This window comes from Chiloscyllium plagiosum, chromosome 9 (genome assembly GCF_004010195.1).
Source record: "Chiloscyllium plagiosum isolate BGI_BamShark_2017 chromosome 9, ASM401019v2, whole genome shotgun sequence".
Taxonomy (NCBI): domain Eukaryota; kingdom Metazoa; phylum Chordata; class Chondrichthyes; order Orectolobiformes; family Hemiscylliidae; genus Chiloscyllium; species Chiloscyllium plagiosum.
In genome coordinates, this window is record NC_057718.1 from 8,088,645 (window position 1) to 8,111,548 (window position 22,904).

The 22,904-nt window shown below is 42.5% G+C and overlaps 1 protein-coding gene across 1 annotated transcript in view; it reads right to left on the reverse strand.

Moving 5' to 3' along the window:
• The window catches only part of adgrg6 (adhesion G protein-coupled receptor G6), a 119,099-nt gene that overhangs the window by 83,504 nt on the left and 12,691 nt on the right, over nt 1–22,904 (reverse strand). Inside the window, exons 3-4 of the mRNA XM_043696747.1 lie at nt 12,201–12,292; nt 2,316–2,660 (exon numbers count right to left, since the gene is read on the reverse strand). Coding sequence (XP_043552682.1) covers nt 2,316–2,660; nt 12,201–12,291 — 436 coding nt within the window. The 5' untranslated portion in view covers nt 12,292. The remainder of the gene's footprint in view (nt 1–2,315; nt 2,661–12,200; nt 12,293–22,904) is intronic.

Genomic DNA, 22,904 nt, shown 5'->3' on the forward strand with positions numbered 1-22,904 from the left:
GTAAGCAGTTAAAAGAAAGGAAGCTTAAATTTGTGAACAGGTTTTGTTTAATGTTCAATTTTAGAGTTAGAAAATAAATTGAGGCTATTTTCTTTAAATAGCAGCATTTGGGAGTTCTCTGTCACTCATATTTTAACAGATTATGAGGCCAGGTGAGCTTTTCTGGGTGTTTGGTTTAACTAACAGAGGAGTTCACTGCCCCATGTTGTAACATTATGAACTTATTGTCCCTGGAGTTTAGAATAATGAGTGGAGATCTCTTTAAAGTATATAAGATGCTAAAGGGGATTGACAATGTAGATGTAGAGAAGATGTTTCCTCAAGTGGGTCTAAGTTTTGGGATAACGGGTTGCAAATTTAAAACAGAGATGAGGAGTAATGTTGTGAATCTGTAGAACACGCTACCACAGTGTAATGGACTCTGTGGCACTGAGTAAATTTAAGGAAGAGATAGATTTTTAATTTGCAATTGATTAGAAGGATACGGGGGCCAGCCAGGGGAGTGAAGTTGAAGTCCAGATGAGATTAGCCACGTTCACATCAAATGGCACAGCAGACTCGAGGGGCTGAATGGCCTACTCCTGCTCCTAGTTCTTATGTTCCTAGTTCTTATGTTCAATGGGAACCTGGTGATGTATCATTCAAAGGGGAAATCTAGTTTACCAGCTCCTTGCTCAGTTCGGGTTAAGAATTGCCTCTGAAGACAAAATTATGTGATCTGTTGAAACTGTGTTCCATAGAATGAGGCTTTATTAAAGGAGTGGGGCTAGAGTCTATCTGTATCCCAATCTTGAGTCAGACTGGTTCTGTATCTAAAGTAGGAATTTATAAAATGTTACATAGATTGACTGCCTGCATTGAATTCATTGTCTGAACTGAGATGTCACTTAATGTTATAACACCTTAAGTTATCTCAAGAATTGATATAAAAGCAGTTCTGGGATATACATATTAATGAACTGAAACCTGCAGCCCATTTTAAAAGGTAAAAGACTTAACTGCAATCTAGGTTTGTTCAATATATAATTTCAGTTGCATGATATTTTAATCTTTTGCTATAAATTCTGTGTCTTATGATCCTGCTCCACAGTTACCTGATAAAGAAACAGCGCTCCAAAAGCTAGTGCTTCCAAATAAACCTGTTGGGCTATAACCTGGTGTTAAGTGATTTTTAAATTTTGTCCACTCCATCCAACACCGGCACCCCCACATCATCCCATACAAACCCAGACAGATTAAGGATTACTGGTTAAGCCGACTGGGTGCTGAAGTGTACCAATCATATAAAGTTATTTTATCTTTTAATTGTTAATAGGATGTGGACGCCACTGACAAAGCCAGCATTTAATACCCATCTCTACTTGCCCAGTGTCATGTTTATCCTGAGTCTAGATTATAGAGATGCTGGAAAAGCACAGCAGGTCAGGCAGCATCCGAGGAGCAGAAAAATCGACGTTTCGGGCAAAAGCCATTTATCAGGAAATGATGAAGGGCTTTTGCCCGAAACATCGATTTTCCTGCTCCTCGGATGCTGCCTGACCTGCTGTGCTTTTCCAGTACCAGTCTAATCTAGACTCTGGTTTCCAGTATTTGCAGTCCTTGTTTTTAACCTCATGTTTATCCTGAGTTGATGCCCATTAGTAAAGGCATTTTGGACATGCAGTTCATTCACAATTTGCTAATGTCCAGGGTCAAATGTTACACTGGTCCATTCAGTCCTTTGTTTTGTGGTTTGTATATAGAAGGGCTAGACTTCCCATTGTTTTATTTCAACTTGTTGCAAATTGTACACCTGCTCTGATCTGATGCAGAATGTGTTTGAAACAACACAGCTGGTCAGAAAACACAAACCATTTCAAGAAATGTTTGATTAAGAAACCACGCAAAAGTCATCAATGACCATATCTCAAAGTTTAGATTAATGGATGCGAGAGTAGAATTTCATCGAGGGGGGCTCTGGTGGCTTGAAAATATAATAATGAGTTGGGCTGGAATTTAAGCAAGTGTTACAATGAATGAATTATAAATAATGGAAACCTGGGACTGATTTGCAAAATGCAATAAAACAGATTGCCTGGTGTCACATCGCAAGCTTACTGCACCCACATTGGCTGCTGCATTTCCTGCATTGCCACATGAACTGCTCTTCAAAAATGCTTTATTGTCTATAAAGCACATAGAACATCCTGAGTACGCAAAGGCGCTATATAAACTCAAGTCTCCCTTCAAATGCAGCATTAATCTCAGCAGAAAACATTTCCAAAAGCCATACAATGCAATAAGTATTTTTACTGGCCATTTCTTTTATCACGTACCTTGTTTGTAGGAGACCCTGAATCCTTTCTTTTGGATGCTAAAGTCAGTCTTGAACGTGACAATCATTTGATTCCCCGTAGAGTTCAACGTGAGGCCCTTAGCCGTGACACCGCAAAATTCTATGAGCTCAGCCCCAGTGTTTATTGATACTAAGTCGTACAGACATCTTTGTGCTTCCTCTAACTCGAACTCGTGAAAGGTCAACTGTATGATAAATCCAGGAGGGGCTCGGATTGTCCACTTGCAACTTAAATCAGAAACATACTCCCGGGGGAAGCAAGGGGATGTGAACTGTCCTGTGGGACCGGTTAAAGTTTCTGTGCATTTTGAGCAGCCCAACACTGCTGGAATCCAACAGGAGAGAAAGAAAATGGCACAACACAATTATACTTGTCAACATGACCTAGGAAAACTTGACATGCGTTGGGCACAGACCCAACAGGATCAGGATAGGGAAGTTGCCAAGAATTAGTTCCAGGCATGCGGTCAGTCATTTGGAGGAAGGGAATTTGATCATGGATTGGCAAGAACACAGCACTGGGGTGGCGGTCAACCACAGCATGGACCCTCTGGCCTCTCTGCAGGGATTCATCTCAGACAGTCCAAACCCCATCCTCCAAAATGATCGTGGATCTCCTCCCAAAAGCACTAAGTGATGCTGGGCTATTGTGTCCCTGACTCCATAAGCCAGTTCAAGTTGAAAGGACAAACATCGCACCATAGTCTGGACAGCAGGTTACTCACCATGGACATTATCATTATGCAGGAGGAGGCCATTCAGCCCCTCAAGTCTGTTCCGCTCTTAAATTACATTGTGGGTATCCATCTCCCTTGGGAGTGGGACAAGGGAGTGTCATACTGCATAATCCTTCGTGCTGTTACCCAAACTATCAATCTCCATTTTGACATTTTCAACTCATTTCCCTCCCCCTTTCTTGTGGAGAAACTTTTATATTTTCCAAACCTTTTATGGTCCCTGAATGGGGTAGCTCCAATTTAAACACTGCACCCTCATGCTTTAGGGCCTGTCCCACCAGAGGAACTAATTTTCTGTGTCCATCTTGGCATCTTAATCAAACCTAATCTTGTCCTCAGCGTTAAAGGAAACTTTCTCTCTCTGCAGGTCGGGACCAGACTGTCAAACCATTATTTATGATGATTACATGTGTACAGAGTAGAGGGAGTCCATCCCCCACCTGCCTCTTCAAGTTTTCAAATTGCTCATGTGTTTTCACCCATGACCTCTATGCTGGCTGACCAACATGGCCTCCTGAGAGAAAGTTCCTCCTTCCCCCAGCTACCACAGCCACATCTCCTTTGGCATTCCTGATGAAGACCTTATGCTCAAAACGTTGATTCTCCTGCTCCTTGGATACTGCCTGACTGGCTGTGCTTTTCCAGCGCCACACTTTTCAACGTGGACTCCTGACCTGACAAGGCTCAAGTTTTAAAATTCTCATCCTCGTGATCAAATCCCTCAAAGAGCTCTCTATCTCTGTTGTGTCCTGCAATCCTCCGAGATATCTGTGCACCTCCAACCCTGGCCTTCGCTCACACTCCATTGCTCCTCCTGACAGTAGGTGGAAATATTGGAATAACCTGAGCCTGATGTGCTTGCTGCATGACAATGAGTCTTACAGGAGACTCGCCGACTTTACAGATTCTCCCTGGAGTGGGACAAGGGAGTGCCATACTGCACTCAGCCTCTCCACAGGATCCCTTGCTTGCATGCAGTTACCCTTGGACCATGCTGTACTGTGATGAGGTACATCTCATGCCACAACCTTGGTAGGAGCACCTTCCAGCAGTAGACTAGAGTAGAACCCTATTTGAACATGTCCATTCATTAGCTGAGCCTAATCCACCAACAGAAATGTAGCACAATGCCATCTGACCTTTGCCAAATACTCAACCCTATTCCTATTAATTGGGATTTCAACAGTCTAAGTACCAGGAAAGGGAATGTTGCCTGACTATGGGTGATAGGTCCAGTAACTGTGGCAGAAACAATACGCCAGTGCTGTGAGGGCATTAAGAAGAGGAGAGGTGACAGTATTAGCAACAGTAAGGTTAAAAAAAGGAGCAATGCAGATATAGTGAGGGCCACACACATCATTCAGGGCATGCAGAGGCATGTGCAATTTGTTTGCAGGTTTTCTTAATTATTTTTTTGCAACACACGATGGCTATCAAGATGTGCCAGTACAACAAACATTTATTATGTCTTCTTCTGGATCTGAGCACGTTCTATTCCCAACTCTTTAGTCTGCCCTTTATCCTACTGAGATATTATTGTCCTATCACTGTCAAATGTTTGAAAACTTTAAAATCAGGATCACCGTGACTTGTGGTTTGCTGTCAAATTTTGTCAGACAATGCTTCTGCGAAGTACGTCAGGATAGTTTCACTCCATTAAAGGTACTATCTAAATGCAAGTTGTTGTCCTGATATTCAAACAAATGGAGTCTATGACACTCAGGATGTTTCATTCATAACCGTACAAGTACGCAATGTATAGCTCTGAGCTATGAACTATACTGAACAGTAACACCAATAAATAACAGCATCAACAGGGACAAACACTATAGATGCATTGCTGTTCAAACACAGCACCCAACCCATCCACCTCTACCTCCAACATTGCTACTATGGCAGTGTGGCTGTGCCAAAGTCAAGCAATGTGCCATTCTGGATAAGTGTCCATCCTCACTGCACCTGAACATCTGGTCCCTCTTAGGAGCACTACCTTAAGAACAGCAATGAATCAAAACAGAAGCCCTAATACCATCCTCCAGGAGTAACCAGACATGACCCTCATCAGCAAAACAAAATAACACTATAATTACACTCTGCACTTTTGACAATACATGACACAGTTAACAATAGCTAGTAGTAATCAATTAAAAATTATAATTTCCACATTACACAGTAATACTCAATACCAACAATGATTGACAATGCTGCCAATTATATGTAACGCTATCTACTACTGACAATGTGTAAAACTATTAATTATACTTCACACAGTCAACTATGCAGAATATAGGACACAATACATAAAAGGACAATTAACAATTGCCATTACTGTCAACAATATGAAAAACTGCTTGTCTTATCAACAGTGTGTAGCATTGTCAAATATAGATATGAATCAAACATGATTCCCATTGTATAACTGCAAACACCACTCAGTGATATCAACAACTCTTAACACAATCAAACTCCATGTCATTGAAATTCAACAATATCAGCAATGCTGATCCTCACCTACTTTATACAATGTCATCACAAACACACAGCTTTCTCAATAACACATCTTGTAATTGCTACCTAACATACCCATAATTTCCACAGTGTTGGCAATAATTTTTAAAATTCATTCATAGGATGTGGGTTTTGCTGGTTAGGCCACCAGTTATTCCCCTTCCCTAGTCACCCAGAGGGCATTTTGTTGTGGGTCTGGAATCGCATGCAGTTGAGGATGGCAGATTTTCTTCCTTAAATGGCATTTGTGATATTTTTATGCCTCTGATAACTGTTTCATAGTCATCATTAGATACTGAATTCCAACTTTTTAAACATTGAATTCCAATTTTTACTATGGCAGAAATTCAAAACAGAACCTTACCTGGGTGTCTGGATTAATAGTCTAGTGATAATCCCAAAATGGTGATTCTCCCCATTATCATGCATTAACACTGTTATAAATATACTTGTACTTAAACAAGAAGTTAGCCTTGAAAATCCACACTTCCATCCAGAATCAAACCAGAATCAGTACTTTGTGCATTCCTTATATTTTCAGATCCAATAATATATTTTATCATAAATTCAACCTGCTCACACTACCAGAGCGATCCACAAGATTCCCTCTGAGACCAAAATTTAGACAATAAGGAATATCCATGCTAAAACCAACACTGTTTGCTTCATTTTCACAGACTCCATGCTATGTCTGCACAATTCACCATTTCTGAACATTGTGAAAATAATGTAGAATCTACAAAGGGCATTTAGACTTTAAAGCTCTCTCCTTTCACAGTCCATAAAGCACCATTTCATGGACTGTACCCAAATTATTTAAAGCCCATGGCCTCAAACTGTGTTTGAACTATTCATTGCAAGTAATCAAGCAAAGCTTCTGAGTACTTCCCTCCACAATTATTATTCAACCCTGCCCAACTCCATTTCACAGACATCCTCTACTCTGTGTCCTTGGAGCACAGGAAGTATTAATTCTCCGCATCGTAACCCTCACTCTCATTCCTAACCCAGTACTGATCCACCTCCCTCTTGACATTCCAATTTAGTCTTTAACATGTTTCCAATTGTCAGGCACCATCCTCGTGACTGGTCATGTCAATGCAAATAAAATCTCCACCTTTGAAGTCATTCTTCATGCATCAGCAACTGACATGCTATTCGACTGTGGCAGCACCACAACTGAACCCATTAGCAGCCTCAGTGTTCACTGACATAAGCCCATTTCTAAAAATACCCACAGTGTAAACAAATACTTCAGGATAAATATTGTGAGGACCCATTTTCTCAAAATGCACTGGTTGTGTGCAAAGCCTCACCAAATCTCTTGCAAGATTGCTCGCTAATTCATTCATGGGACATGCTTCTGTTTTCTGTTTTAACATATTCATTTTGATTCATTACAATAGAATCCAAGGTTTTTCCATTCAAACCCTCACTCAATTATGTCTTTGTCACCTTTAGACTTGACTATTTCATTACATTTGTGATCAACCTCACATCTATCACTCTTGAGCTCATCCAAAAGTCTGTGGGCCAGATCCTAGCATTCATCCATCATCCCTCTAATACTGACAGGTAAACAATGAATTGAAAATCTTTTTCCTTGTTTTCAAATGATTATATAGCCTTGCCTGTCCTTATCCATATAGTTTCCCCCCATCCACCTCTCCATGTCTTCCAGTTCTGAATGTTTGATTAACACTGATATTGATCTCTTGACAATAGTAGCCATGCTTTAACTGTCTCGACCAAACCTCTGGAATGTCTCTTATTGCTCTTTGCCTCTCTACATCTCCCTTGTCCTTCATGACACTTTTTAGGTTTTTAATGGCCACATCTATAAGACCTCTTTATGGCTTAGCATCAATTTTGAGTCTATATACACTCCTGGAAAACATTGTGGGATATCTTACTAATAAACATGCTATATAAATATGAGTCCTTGTCATTGCTGTCTGCCACTGATGCAGCCAACATTTGTCAACATGCCTGAATGTTTTTACTCTACAATGACATCATTTAACAAACTTGTTACTCAAATTCCTGCGGTCTTCTCTCATCTTCTCCTGAAGACATGGACGACATGAGCAGCATCCCTCCTCCCACATCATTTTCTTTCCAGTGAGACTAACGTGGTAAGTCCTGGTGGGCTATTTCTCTGTGGGAGCCATTCATTATCCTTGGCCCATTGGGCAAGCACGCACACTTTCAAATTTCAGAAGCACGCCAATCAGTTCTGGCACCAAACTCTATGGTTTAATCAGAAAGCAAGCACCAAAATGGTGGTTACCCATGATGCCTTCCTCTTCTCTATGAGCTCATGCCCAGCAACATTCAGTCAGAAGGGACACCAGAGGAATAAAGGATCAAGAGAAACTAGCCATGATAGTCCAGTTAGGATTGGGAAGTGATTTAGAATACGTGCAATCTGTTGAAATACAACAAGATCTGCTTTTCAGATTGCCCAAGTGATTAAAATCATGCACATATGTTAGTTCCTCATTCTGGGTTTAGTTCCATTAATAAAAGCAAGCTTGCCAAGAGAAACCGAATGGAATAAATTGGTAGCACAGAGGAAGGACAAGCAGAGTGGAACAAACTAGAAATTAGATTAAGAGAAAGTCACAGTGCACGGTAAACAAAACAAATCCAGAAACATTTCGATCAACATATACATTTAAAACCTGCTGTTGTCAATATAAGGGTATAATATCAATAGAGTGCCTTGATACTCCATTGTCCATAATTTTAATATAGATCCAAAACCTTCTATAAATCACAGAAAAAAAAACAGATGTTTGCACAGTCTTCCTGTTGTTGCACTATGCCAATATTCCTCACAGTTAACTCATGCATGCTGTGCCTGTGTCTCTAATGGAAGTTGGCCATTTAAACAGGTCATGCTGTAACTACATTCTCCCAACACTTAAAAATCACATAACACCAGGTTATAGTCCAACAGGTTTATTTGGAAGCACTAGATTTCAGAGCACTGTTCCTTCATCAGGTAACTAGTGGGGCAGGATTTATAGCAAAAGATCACAGTGTTATGCAATTAAAACGATATAATGAACAAACCTAGATCTTGCATCTTTGAGAATGGGTTGCAGGTTTCGTTTTATTAATATGGAAATCACAGAACTTCTTTGAAGTCACATTCTTGAGATAACCTAAGGGTTTATAAAATAAGTGACATCTCAGCTCAGACAATGTATTAAAGGTGTGAGGTCAGAGTCTGTCTGTATCTCAGTCTTGAGTCAGATTAGTTCTATTTCCAAAGTAGGAATGTTTATAATGTTACATGGATTGACTGCCTGCAGGTTGTGCGCTTTTTGAACAAAAATAGAACGTATATGCAAATACAATTCTGCAAATGCAAATTCACCCCATAGACTTATAGGCGTCTCTGCGTGCATTTGGGGGGGGGGGGGGAAAGGGGAGAAGATGGGGGAAGGGGGGGAGAGACTGTGCGAGTGTGTGCATGTGAGTGTGAGTGTGCATGTGAGTGTATTTGAATGTGTGCATGCTTGGTAGAGTGTGAGCATGAGTGTGACGGAATATAAGCCTGTGAGAGGGTATGCATATGGGTGTGAGTGTGGGGGGTGTATTTGTGTGTGAATGAGAGAGAGTGTGTGTGTCAAAGAGGGTCTGCATGAGTATATGTGGCCAAGTTCGGTACCCATGGAGATGGCCTCAACCAAGACCTTGGGTTCATGTCACACTACAGGTGACCCCACTATACACACACACACACACACACACTCTTACATACTCACACACTTGCGCAGACTCTCTCTTGTACACACACACATACACCCCCACACTCATATCCACGCGCACACCCTCCCACAGGCTTATCCCCTGTCACACTCATGCACACTCTACCAAGCACACACACATTCAAACACACACTCTCATGACACTCACACTCACACACTCTCTCCCCTCTTCTCTCTCTCTCTCTTTCCCTCACATGCAGACACATACACATATACGTCTATGGAGTGAATTTGCATTTGCAGAATTGTATTTGCAGATACATTCTATTTTTGCTCAAAAAGCACACAACATACAGGCAGTCAATTCATGTAACATTATATAAATTCCTACTTTGGAAACAGAACCAGTCTGACTCAAGACTGGAATACAGATGGACTCTAACCTCACTTTTAATACATTGTCTGAGCTGCGATGTCACCTATTTTTACAAAACCTGAAGTTATCTCAAGAATGTGAATTAAAAGAAGTTCTGGGATTTACATATTAATCAACTAAAACCTACAACCCATTCTAAAAGGTGAAAGACTTAACAGCAAACTAGGTTTGTTCAATATATCATTTCAGTTGCATGACACTTTAATCTTTTGCGATAAATTCTGTGTCTTATGATCCTGCTCCACTAGTTACCTGATGAAGGAGCAGCGCTCTGAAAGCTAGTGCTTCCAAATAAACCTGTTGGACTATAACCTGGTGTTGTGTGATTCTTTTTAGCTTTGTCCACCCCAGTCCAACACTGGCACCTCCACATCATGTCTCCTAACAGTGGCAGCACAATAGTCATCCTCAGGCTTGCCTCATCCAACCTGTATCTTTGGAAAACTCCTTTTGTTTCAATCACTCGACCTCTGTCCTCCCCACATTGCTAATTAATCACAACAGTATTTATACATTGAACATTTAATGCCTGAACTTAAATTTTCCATTATACGTTACTAACCCTGAATTTAGAAAATGTAAATTGATGACTTGTAATTACACCCTATCATCAGGGTAGGAACTGCAGTGCCACCACTGGTGGGAGGGCATAATTGTTGCAAGATCCATTATCACCTGGCCATTTGGTCAATTGGTCAGTACCAGCATTTGTGAATCCCCTCCCACTCTTCTTCACCTCAGCCTTCCAGTGTAGCTTTTCTTTTTCCATACATCCAACTTTTCCCGAAATGCATCCATTCATTTTAACTGTGGCATTGAGTTTCACATTGTCTCACACATGTTCTGATAGCACCCCCTTCCACCCGGCTGACTCCGACATGTCTTCACCTCTCCAATACGGAAGGTGGATTGTACAATTCTAAAGTGAGGCTTAGATATATACAGCATGGAAATGGACCCTTTGATCCAACCAGTCCATGCTAACCATAATTCCAAACTAAACTAGTCCCACCTGCCTGTGCTTGGCCCATATCCCTCCAAAATTTCTTATTCATGTACTTATCCAAATATCTTTAAAATATTGCAACTGTACTTGCATCCATCACTTCCTCTAGAAGCTCATTCCACACATGAACCACTCTCTGTGTAAAAACAATTGCCCATGTCTTTTTTAAATCTCTCTTTTCTCACCTTAAAAATATAGCCCCTAGTCTTGAAATTCCCCCAACCTAGAGAAATGACATCTGCACTTCACCTTATTTATACCCCCATGGTTTTATAGACCTCTATTAGAATCATAGAATCGAATCCCTACAGTGTGGAAACAGGCCTTTGGCCCAGCAAGCCAACACTGACCCTCCAAAGAGGATCCCACCCAGACCCATTCCCTGAACCTATACTGTACATTTATCCCTGACTAATGCACCTAACCTACACATCCCTGAGCAGTACAGCCAATTTAGCATGGCCAATTCATCTAATCTGCACATCTTTGGATTGTGGGGGGAAACCGAAGCACCCAGAGGAAAATCACACAGACACAGAAAGAATGTGTAAACTCTGCACAGAAAGTCATCCGAGGCTGGAATCGAACCCTGGGTGCCTGGTGCTGTTAGGCAGCAATGCTAACCACTGGGCCACCATACCATCGCAGCAAGTGAGGTTAGGTCACCCCTCAACATCCTAACTCGAGTGAAAGAAGTCCCAGCCTATCCAGCCTCTCCTTGTAACTCAAACCCTCCATTCCCAGCAGCATCTTGTTAAATCTTTTCTGAACCCTCTCCAGCTGAAGAATATCCATCCTGTAACAGGGTGACCAGACATAGACACAGTTCTCCAAAAAAGGCCTCATTAACACCCTGGACAACCTCAACATGACTTCCCAACTCCTACACACAGAGGTCTGAGCAATGAAGATGACCCTGCTGAACTCCTGCTTACGTGAAGTTGAAATGTATGCAACTTTCAATCCAAGCACGCATGGCCCACCCCACCCCACACCCTCTACTAACCCTGCTACACCGATAGGTCTTATGTATAAAGTTACGGAAATCTAAACAAAAAATAAACAAATAACTGTGGGGATGCTGGAAATCTAAAACAGAAACAGAAATTGCTGAAGAAACCCATCATAGAAGGATCACTGGGCTCAAAACATTAACTCATTTTCTTTCTCCAGAGATGTTGCCAGACCTTCTCCAGCAATTTCTGTTTTTAGTGACAGGAAACTTGTTCACTTCAAGTAGGTGGATTAATGGAGCAATCAGAGATGGAATGCCTCCAAAGTCTTTACCAATTCACTCTCTAATATCACCAACAGCAGGTTTGGACTATTAATGCTCAATGTTCAAAATAACCAAAAGCGAAGTTTTAACTCAATTTTAAAAAACATCGTCTGTGAAATAAAACAGAATTAAAAATGGAATGACGTTTTCCATCTTGTTCTGGGAAGGGGATATGCTTACCTGTGCAATCGAGACAGATTGTGAAAATAGCCAAATGGCAGAGAAAGTTCCAGAAGCTCCAACCTTGGTGAAAGCGCCACCTGCTGGACATCCTGCAAGAGAAGAAACAAGCCCGTGGGCAAAGATGAACAAGAATAAGTTTTCAGAGAAATGTCTGGCTCCCATTTGATGTGGCTGTGGCTGTTACACTCATAGCTGAATGAGGCAAAATATTCTCCCACTGCTTAATTACAAAGATTCGATAATTATACAATTTGCTTCAACAATATTCTGAGGCTCGGAACACCCAGAGGGTGCACCAGCTGCTCCTCCATGACTTTTCCAGAAAATGGGACAGCCACCACACCCCTGGGATGGATTGGTAACAGTTCCAAGACAGCGCCTACTCAATTTATTCTTCAATGCTTGAGCTAAAAGCAAACAGGATGAATCTACAACCCCTTCACCGTCCCAAGCTGCTGGGAATTAAACCTAACTAGCTTCTTTACATGATGTAGACTTCAATCTCATTGAGGTCAGATTGGGTAGGGATGGGGTTAACCTTTCATAAAAGATGTCAATGAAACCTGGACAGGCTTTGGCTTATTTCCTCAAGATTACCCAAAGATTTATTGAATTGATTGAGGTAATTCATGGGAATCTCATAAGAAGGGGATTAAGCAATGTAGGAGTAGTGGTTCAGATAATGAGTTCAAATTTCATCATATGGGGAAATTAAATTCAGTTAATTAAGTTAAAAAGAAGACCCTGGAATAAAGACCTGGCATCAATGCTGATCTGGCCTACATGTGAATCCAGGCCAACAGCAATATGGTGGACACTATAGTGCCCTCCGAAATGGAGTAGAAACCATTTGTTCTGCATCAAAACACAATAGAAAAGCTACCTGCACCACAAGGACCGCTACAATTCGAGAAGGGGACCACCACCACCTTCTCAAGGGCAAATGGGAATGTCCACAAATGCTAGCCTTTCCAGTGATGCTCACAAAATACAGCATTCACCTCTTTGAATTCTGCAGCACTGAAGCTCAGCCACTATTATCTGCCTGTCTCAAAAACAGGTTCAGGGATCCTTCCTTATCAATGTATCTCACCTCTACACTGGGCTGTACTCCTAGACTTACCCAGCTATGTTTGGGTCAGGGCTGAGGGCCTGTCATCTATTGTGGTTTGGACTTTTTTTATTCACAGAACATAGGCATCAGTGACCAGGCCAACATTTATTGACCCTCCTTGATTTCTCAGCGGGCACCTAAGTGTTGAACACATTGCTGTGGGTATGGAGTCACATATAGGTCAGATCAGGTAAGGACAGCAGTTTCTTTCCCAAGACGGCATTTGCGATCCAAAAGGTTTTGCCCCCAAATGACCAACAATAGTTCCACAGTCACCATTAGGTTTGTTACTGAATTCAGATTTCACCATCTGTCGTGGTAGGATTTGCGCCCATGGCCCCATAACATTACCTGGGTCTCTTGATTGAGAGTCTCATGAGAACCCAATTGGGGCATCACATCCCCATATGCTTGGAAAAGGGTGAGAGGTGCTGCTCAGGAGGATGGAAAGATGAAGACATGTTGGAGTCACTAACAGAACATGTGGGACTGGGAGAATGTGAGTCTGGCTGAACATGAATTGGACGGATGCTTTAAGGGGAAGCTATGGAAAAGGACTGGAAAATTATGCTTTGACTCCAACTGGATAATGACTCCAGCACCATCTAAATAAATCAGGGATACCTTTAAAACATCTTGCTCAAACATGTTCTGTACAAAGAGGAAATCTAATGTACTGGGATTTCTGAGTCAGTCTTTCAATTTCAATTCAGGAAGGAGCAACTCAAGACTATTATTAGCTTCTTTTCATCACTCTTGTGTTACAACGAGCATTCTGCTTTGAAACAGTTGCCGAGTGGGATTCAAATTGGAATCCTCCATGATGACTTCATTAGGTTCCACTTCAGTGAGAGCACAAGTAAGGAATGCTGCTTCCTGGAGGGTTTTCCCTATTACAAAGACACACTGGTTACAAGGTCTCACTCATCGCTTTCAACAGTAATTACACAGCATAAAACCTGTTATCATGGTTTATTCATAGTTGGGAGTAAATGAAGGTGTATCAATTATAATTGAACAGAAAGTAGATTCATCCTAACTTCAAAAAGATTTCAGTCTAAAATATCTTGGCGCCATGAACAGATTTAACAAAATGAGTCTCTGTACTGAAGGTAAGTGTAGGCTATATGATGATTTGACCGGGGCGGGGGAGGGGAGGGTGTTAAGCTATCAAGACACCACATAGTGTTTTTGTAGATCACTTAGTTCAACTTGAAAGTTTAGGGAGGATCATGTTCCCCCCTACATATTTTGAAGTCACACCCAAACTAAGATCAAAGCTAATCCAGTATTTCCCAGCTTTAAATATAATGTGGACTCAAGTTAGGCATCATCTGTGGACAGAAGTAAAGTTAATGCTTCAGCTGTCGATCTTTCACCAGAGGCTTTCCAAAAAGCTGTCTCAGTAATGGTGACCGTGAGTCTACTATTGATTATCGTAAAAGACTATCTGGTTCACTCATGTCGTTTAGGGAAGGAAATCTGGTCTGGCCTCCACGTGACTCCTCTTCAATGTGGTCCATTCTTAGCTGCTCTCTGAAGCAAGGCCCTCACTTCAAGCGCATTTAGGAATAGGCAACAAATACCTACAGCATCCGAGGAGCAGGAAAATCGACATTTCGGGCCTCATTCATGATGAAGGGCTTTTGCCCGAAACATTGATTTTCCTGCTCCATGGATGCTGCTTGACCTGCTGTGCTTTTAGATTAGATTAGATTAGATTACAGTGTGGAAACAGGCCCTTCGGCCCAACAAGTCCACACCGACCCGCCGAAGCGAAACCCACCCATACCCCTACATTTACCCCTTACCTAACACTATGGGTAATTTAGCATGGCCAATTCACCTGACCTGCACATCTTTGGACTGTGGGAGGAAACCGGAGCACCCGGAGGAAACCCACGCAGACACGGGGAGAATGTGCAAACTCCACACAGTCAGTCGCCTGAGGCGGGAATTGAACCTGGGTCTCTGGCGCTGTGAGGCAGCACCACTCCAATCTTGACTCTGATCTCCAGCATCTGCAGTCCTCACTTTTGCCGAACAAATACCTACACCTACACCCTATCGAAGAAGATAATGTTGCCAAACCTGCTGAGTACTTTGAGAATTGTTTTTGTTGTTATTTCAGATTCCCAATATTTTACATTTGTATTATCATCTATTCCAAGAACTGGAGCACCGTGATTGGCCCAAGTGGTGGAATTGGCAGTGACTTCACTCCTGTGAGAGCTGGGCCAGTTTCAGACTGGGATGGTGATCTCCTAGCACATGGGTCACTTCTGAATGAGCAGTTTATGGATTCAAATCCCAGTCTTAAATACACAGGCTCCTCATGCAGTAGTGAGGAGGTGCTGCACTGTCAGAAGTGCAGTTATTTTGGTGTGATGTTAAGTCAATCTCACATCTGATTGCTGTAAAAGATTCCCCAACTTTCAAAGGGAGGAATGTGCATTGTCCTCAGAGTAGTGAGGGCAGTATGTTGGTTCAGTGGTTAGCATTGCTGCCTCACAGCATCAGGGATCAGACAACCCTCTGTGTGGTGTTTCTGTATTTTCCCTGTGCCTGCGCAGGGTTCTGCTGGGTTGCTCCGGTTTCCTCCCACAATCCAAAGATGTGCCGGTTAGGTGGATTGGCCATGCTGAATTGGCCCATTGTTCACAGGGCATGTTGGCTAGGCAGATTAGCTATGGGAAATGTAAGGTTACGGGGGTGGACAAATCGTCAGAGGTGTGTTGTGGACTCAATCAGCCGACTCGCCTGCTTTCAAACTGTGGAGATCCTATGATGAAAGAGATGTAACAAAAGCAACTCTGCTGGATGGACTCCTGAGCAGAAAGGACAGTGGCCGAGAGGGAAAAGGGGACTGACTGAATTATCCTCCAGAGAGCTGGCACAGACTCAATGGACCAAATGGCCATCTTCTGTGCTGTAATGACTCTGCGTGACCTCCAGCAATCCCTTTGCGCATACAGAAATTTGAAATGTACACTAGAAGTCTGCTAACATTCATTATAGTACTGTGGCAGTCAGGTACACACACACACGCAATCCGTCAAAACCGTTTGCAAATCCAACCAGACATGTCCAACAAAACCACTGGAATATACCAGACTGAAACACAACAGCAATTCAACAAAACCCCACCAACATACCAAGATAGAACAGCAACCCCCAGATTACAACCCTCCAGAGTCATAGAGATATACAGCACGGAAACAGACCCTTTGCTCCAACTTGTCCAGGCCAACCAGATATCCTAACTTCATCAAGTACCATTTGGCCCAAATCCTCTTCATATCCACATTCAGATGTATTTTAATCCCATCAAACTACAGCATTAGCATGCTTTAATCCATCATATTAGCAAACCAAAAAGAAAAGTAAGTACACTGCAAAACCGTCGATAGTTTTGCAAAGCTCAAAAATATACTCATAACCCCAGCCTATTAGGGTATACAGTAAATTATTCTACCCATGGGCAAATTAAACAAATTTCAATAGTAATGCACAAAGGCACTGTCTTACAACAGTATCATTACCAAAACAATTCATCATTCCACCAAAGCCTGCAAGCACACATACCAATCATAGCAACTACTTTATAATGTAGTACTGAATCACCAGCATATCCTAAACAATATCATAAGACCACAATCTTGGCAAATTTGCAACCAACAAAGCATGCCAGCAAAAAACACCAATTTCATCGGAAAATCCTCTGAAATTCATCCTTTCGTCAGAAAGTATCTCAACATTCATCACAAATTGCACCAATAAACCCAACATCCATTTCAACGACAACTTACAGCAACAATAATAGTGTAATAGAAGTCATTGCTGTGGTTACCAATATAGCACAAGCCCTACCCTTCATCAGTGCTGGTTTGAGGAGCAAGCTCATCGACATGCATTACCAGTTTCACCAGCAGATCCATCCCGAATGAAATATCAGCAACTCTCACTAAAAACGACCATGGTCTTCTGTCTCTGCCACAGGGATATTTCATGAGCATGTCCTGCTGGCTAATAGTTGGGCAGATATGGAAATAAAGAGCTGGGTTCTGTGGAGCAGTGATGATTGACAAAGCCTCGACAGCGCTTTTCACTGACGGAGGGAGGTGTCTGATCACAGGTGAATATTTGAGGCAAAATGTGTCAACAACTTCGCAGGAATGTTGCAAGGTTTATGACTAACCTTTCAACTGACATTCTTCTGCTTTTAATGTTAGGCTCCACCAATAAACATTTTGCCAGGCCCCTAGGCATCGAGCATCATTGTCATAAGTGCATGCTGTTCTCACGTGGCATGCCATCCCTTTATATAAACCCGTGTTTACCTCCAGTACAGAAATATTCAGTATGACATTAAGCAAATGCCTTAAACATTTTCTTGCATTTCTTCAGCTCATTTGACAGACCACCTGAGGAAGGTGAGGGTAGCAGTAGGGAGGTTGGCATGAGTGGACTGTCAAGGAACCTTCCAATTTCTGTGCTAAGGGGTCATTGGATCTGAAGCATTAACTCTGTTTCTCTCTTCACAGAGAGCTGCCAGAACTGCTGAGTTCCTCCAGCAATTTCTGTTTCTGTTTCTTCTGATTCCTGTGTTGCTGTCGTGATTTTAGAATCCTTAGAGTGCAGAAACAGGCCATTCAGCCCAACATGTCTACAACCGACCCTCCAAAGAGCAACCCACCCAGACCTATTCCCCTACCCTATTACTTTACATTTACCCCTGACTAATGCACTTAACCTACACATCTCTGAACACTATGGGGCAATTTAGCATGGCCAGTTCACCTAACCAGCATACATTTTGGATCGTGGGAGGAAACCAGAGCACATGGAGGAAACCCACGCAGACAAGGGGAGAATGTGCAAACTCCACACAGATAGTCGCCCAAGGTGGGAATCGAACCTGGGTCCCTGGCGCTGTGAGGCAGCAGTGTTAAGCACTGAGCCACCATTCCAACCAACTGGAACCAATTGGATCATGTTGACTGTGAGATCCTTGATTGAGGTTGTTAACCTGGGCCAATCAGAAAAGCCTTTGCAGACCGATATAACCAGGGGATTCAGAATCTCCTGAGTTCAGGGACTGACTCTGAGCTGGCTGGTTACAGCCAGTTTTACTGTGCACATGAAAATAAAGGGTGACTCAGTACCGGGATATTGGCCTCTGAGCAGTTATTTCAGTTGTCCTATACAGTCACAGGCTGCATTAAGTCATTTAGCTGACTCCACATTATTCAAGTCTCTGATCCAATTACATACCCGAGACAGCCCAAGCCTCTTACTCATGAGGAGTGTAGAATCAGCTGTGATTCTGCACAGATCACACTCAAAGGGTTAGGAGCAGCACCATTGAGTTCATTAGGTCTGTTCCACCGTTGAATACAAATCACGGGTTAATCACTTGCCTTTCCGACGTGATTTCTGATGAAGGGCTTTTGCCCGAAACGTCAATTTTCCTGCTCCTCGGTTGCTGCCTGACCTGCTGTGCTTTTCCAGCACCACTCTAATCTAGACCTTGATCTCCAGCAACTGCAGTCCTCACTTTCACCTTGCCGAAGTAACTGCAGTTTATGGAGCAGCTCAGCCAGATCTCTCTGTATCACAGAGTTCTGCTGTCTCTCTCCTTTGAAATAACATGTCTATTGTTCCAAACATCCAATATTTTCTTCTAACTCTGAAGGTGGTCAGCAATGTGATTATGACACATTGATCTCTTTTGCAGTGTTGATTAAGGGATATATTTATGAGCCAAGGCACTGAGGAGCACTCTCTTTTGAAATATAGGGCAATGGGACCATTCCTATCCCCTGATCCAGTCACAGAGGGCCTCAGTTTAATGTTTCAGTGGAAGGACTGCACCTCCGACAGTGTAGTACCCCACTGGAGAATTAGAGTCATAGAGATGTACAGCATGGAAACAGACCCTTCAGTCCAACCTGTCCATGCCATCCAGATATCCCAACCCAATCTCATTCCACCTACCAGCACCCGGCCCATATCTCTCCAAATTCTTCCTATTCATATACCCATCCAAATGCCTCTTAAATGTTGCAATTGTACCAGCCTACGCTCCAGGGAAAACAGCCCCAGCCTGTTCAGCCTCTCCCTACAGCTCAAATCTTCCAACCCTGGCAACATCCTTGTAAATCTTTTCTGAACCCTTTCAAGTTTCACAACATCTTTCCAATTGGAAGGAGACCAGAATTGTACGCAATATTCCAACAGTGGCCCAACCAATGTCCAATTATCAATGTACCAATGTACAATGTAACCTGTACAATTATCCTGATTTTTACATCTCATTGTCTGAATCTCAGGATCTTACAGCTGAAAGGTACAATTACCACAAACTGACAGTCAGCCATACTCTCTGAGGAAGAGAATTCCACAGACTAGCAATCCTCTAAAGAGAAACATCCCAGTCTTAAATGGGAAACCATTAATTTTTAAACCATGTCCCCTAACTTTAGAGTCCTCCACAAGGGGAAACACCCTCTCAGCATCTACCCTTTCACATCCTCTCAGCATGTTACATGTTTCAATAAATCACTGCTCACTCTTCTAAACTCTAAACTAAAAGACAATCCTGCTCAATTTTTTCCTCACATTCTTCCCAGGAATCAGTTGGGTGAATCTTTTCTGAACTGCTACGAATCTTCACAAGTTCATATGATATAGGAGCAGAATTAGGCCATTTGGCCCATCAAGTCTGCTCCGCCATTCCACCATGGCTGATATTAATCCATCAATCTAATTCTATCCTTTCTGTCCAATGAAAAAGTTGAGAGATGACTTAATTGAGACATATAAAATAATCAGAGGGTTCCATAGGGTGGACAGTGAGAGCCTTTTTCTTCAGATGGTGATAACTAACACAAGGGGACATAGCTTTAAATTGAGGGGTGATAGATATAGGACTGATGTCAGAGGTCGTTTCTTTACTCAGAGAGTAGTAGGGGTGTGGAACGGCCTGCCTGCCATTGTAGACTCACCAACTTTAAGGGCATTTAAATGGTCATTGAATAGACATAGGGATGAAAAAGGAATCGTGTAGGTTAGATGGATTTCAGATTGGTTTCACAGGTTGGTGCAATATTGAGGGCTGAAGGGCCTTACTGCGCTGTAATGGTCTATGTTCTATGTTCTCAAGTGAGGATATTAATCTGTGCTTCATATTCCAAAGTGGTCTCATTGAGGACCTGCACAGCTGTAGCAGCCTTTTCCTCCTGTTAGACTCAATTCCCCCCCATAGTAATAACCAACATTCTGTTTCTTTCGTCATCACTATTTGTGCCTGTGAACTAACTTGGTACAGTTCATGTACCAGGACACCCAGATCCTTCTGCACCTTTTTGTTCTGCAGTCTCTCTCCATTTAATTAATAGACTGATTCTCTATCTTCCTGCCAAAGTTTACAAGTTCACATTTCCCCACAGACCTAAGATAACAGTGAATTGTTCTGGGGCATGGATAGGATGAATAGCCAAGGTCTTTTCCCTCGGGTAAAAATTCCTGAAGAAGGGCTCATGCCCGAAACGTCGACTCTCCTGTTCCTTGGATGCTGCCTGACCTGCTGTGCTTTTCCAGCAACACATTTTCAGCTTTTCCCTAGGGTAGGAGAGGTTGAGTCCTTCATGGTAACCTCAATCAGTATGGAACAGCCATTGGAGACTATCCTGAGAGCAGTTGCTCAATACTACCTTCTCCAGCATGATTGAAGATAGACAATAAATGCCAGCCTGGGCCAACAGTGCCCAAATCCTAGAAATTAATTTTTAGAAAGGTAAAAGCTGCCACAGATCTCCATATCTTCCCTTTCATTTGCCAACTTCATTATATCTGCACCCTCTGGTCACTGATACCCCTCTGCCATAGGAACAGTTCCTCCCTGTCTACTCTATCAAACCCACACCTTGAATTAAACACCTCTGTTAAACCTCCCTTTAGCTTCAACCCCTCAGTATAGCATCTTGACATCTCCAGTCTTTCTGCATAACTGATCCCACTTAGAAAACATTTCTATTCTCAGAGTAGTTTACAGTTGGGCAAACAACTTTGGTTTCTGTGGGGACAGAAAGGCAGAATGCAATTTCTTAACCATTGGTAAAATTCCTGAAATCCCGTGTTCTTGATATTCATTCAGAGGATGTAGGCAGCACTGGCAAGGCTTGTACTGATAGCCCATCCCTAATTGCCCCTTGAGAAGTCAGTTGTGAGCTGTCTTCTTAAACTGCTGCAGTTCATTTGGTGTAGAAACACTTGCAATGCCAATTCGGGAGTGAGCTCCAGGATGTTGACCCAACAACATTAACTAAACAACAAAACAGTTCCAGATCAGGATGGTATACAGCTTATGGGAGTGGGAAGAAGATTGAAGGTTTACTTAATGACCTAACAGCGCTCTCTCTCTCTTCCTCCAAAATGGTCTCTACCTTAGCAAACATTGTCCAAGAGTCAGCTACTAAGCCCTTGGAGAGACGAGCCAGTGCCCAGCCTCGGCCAATCCTGCTACATCAGGAATAATGGCGATCTCCAAGGGAACGCCCAATGTCCAACTTCTCTCCTCACTCCTCACCTTGAGGTGACAAGTGATGTTCAACATCCTGAAAGCCTGCTTTATTCAACGTAGGAGGAAAAGAACTAAATTTATGTAGTGACTGTCTTATCCTTAGATTGTGTCCAAGTGCTTTAAAGCCAACAATGCCCTTTAGGATTCTCAGTGCTACTGTAACTTGGGAAGTGAGGCACAGCAAGCTCTCACAACAGGAATCACCAGATAATTGATTCCAATGGCGTTCATTGAGGAATATCAGAGACCAGGGAGACCTTCCCTCCTCTTCAATCTACAGAGGCAAACGGGACCTCAATTTGAGGTTTGACTGGAAAGAGAGCACCACTGACAGTGCAGCACTTCCTCACCACTGCCACTGGAGTTTTAGCATGGATTAGGTGATCAAGCCACTGCAGTGTGACAATGAATTCACATTTTCTGACTCGAGTGGCAGCCAACTGAACCACAGTTGGCATCGAATTTCACTAGGGGCACATTTCACAGGAGTTGAGATCTCTAGAAACATTGAGCCTCGACAATGAGCGTTCAGAGAGGTTTGACTCTAAAGAACATTGCAGTAAACTTGGTCATCTGTTTACGTCGACTCTTTCCAAATGTTATGACACACAGCTGGGTTAGGTGGGACTTGAACCCATGCCTTCTAGCTCAGAGGTAGGGACAATATCACTGTGCCTCAAGAGTTTATGTCCAACGCATGCATTTGTCAGCAGGGATAGAATGAGAACAAGTGGCTCATTCTTTTCTTCATCTTCCTGAGGTATCATTCAATTCACAGCAAATTTATGGAGATAGTGCAGGACCAGGGACTGGCATTGCAATTAGGGTTAGTTACATTAGCAACTGTGATGCGCTGTCAAATTCCATGTTTTAGGCTGAACTCATATTGCTGCAAAGATCTAAATATCTTCTCCACATGAGATAACGAGGCAGTAACTCAGTAATATTGAAGATTGTTGGGGTGGGGGAGGAGGGGCTGGAGACAAGAGGGAGGCCAGAAGCT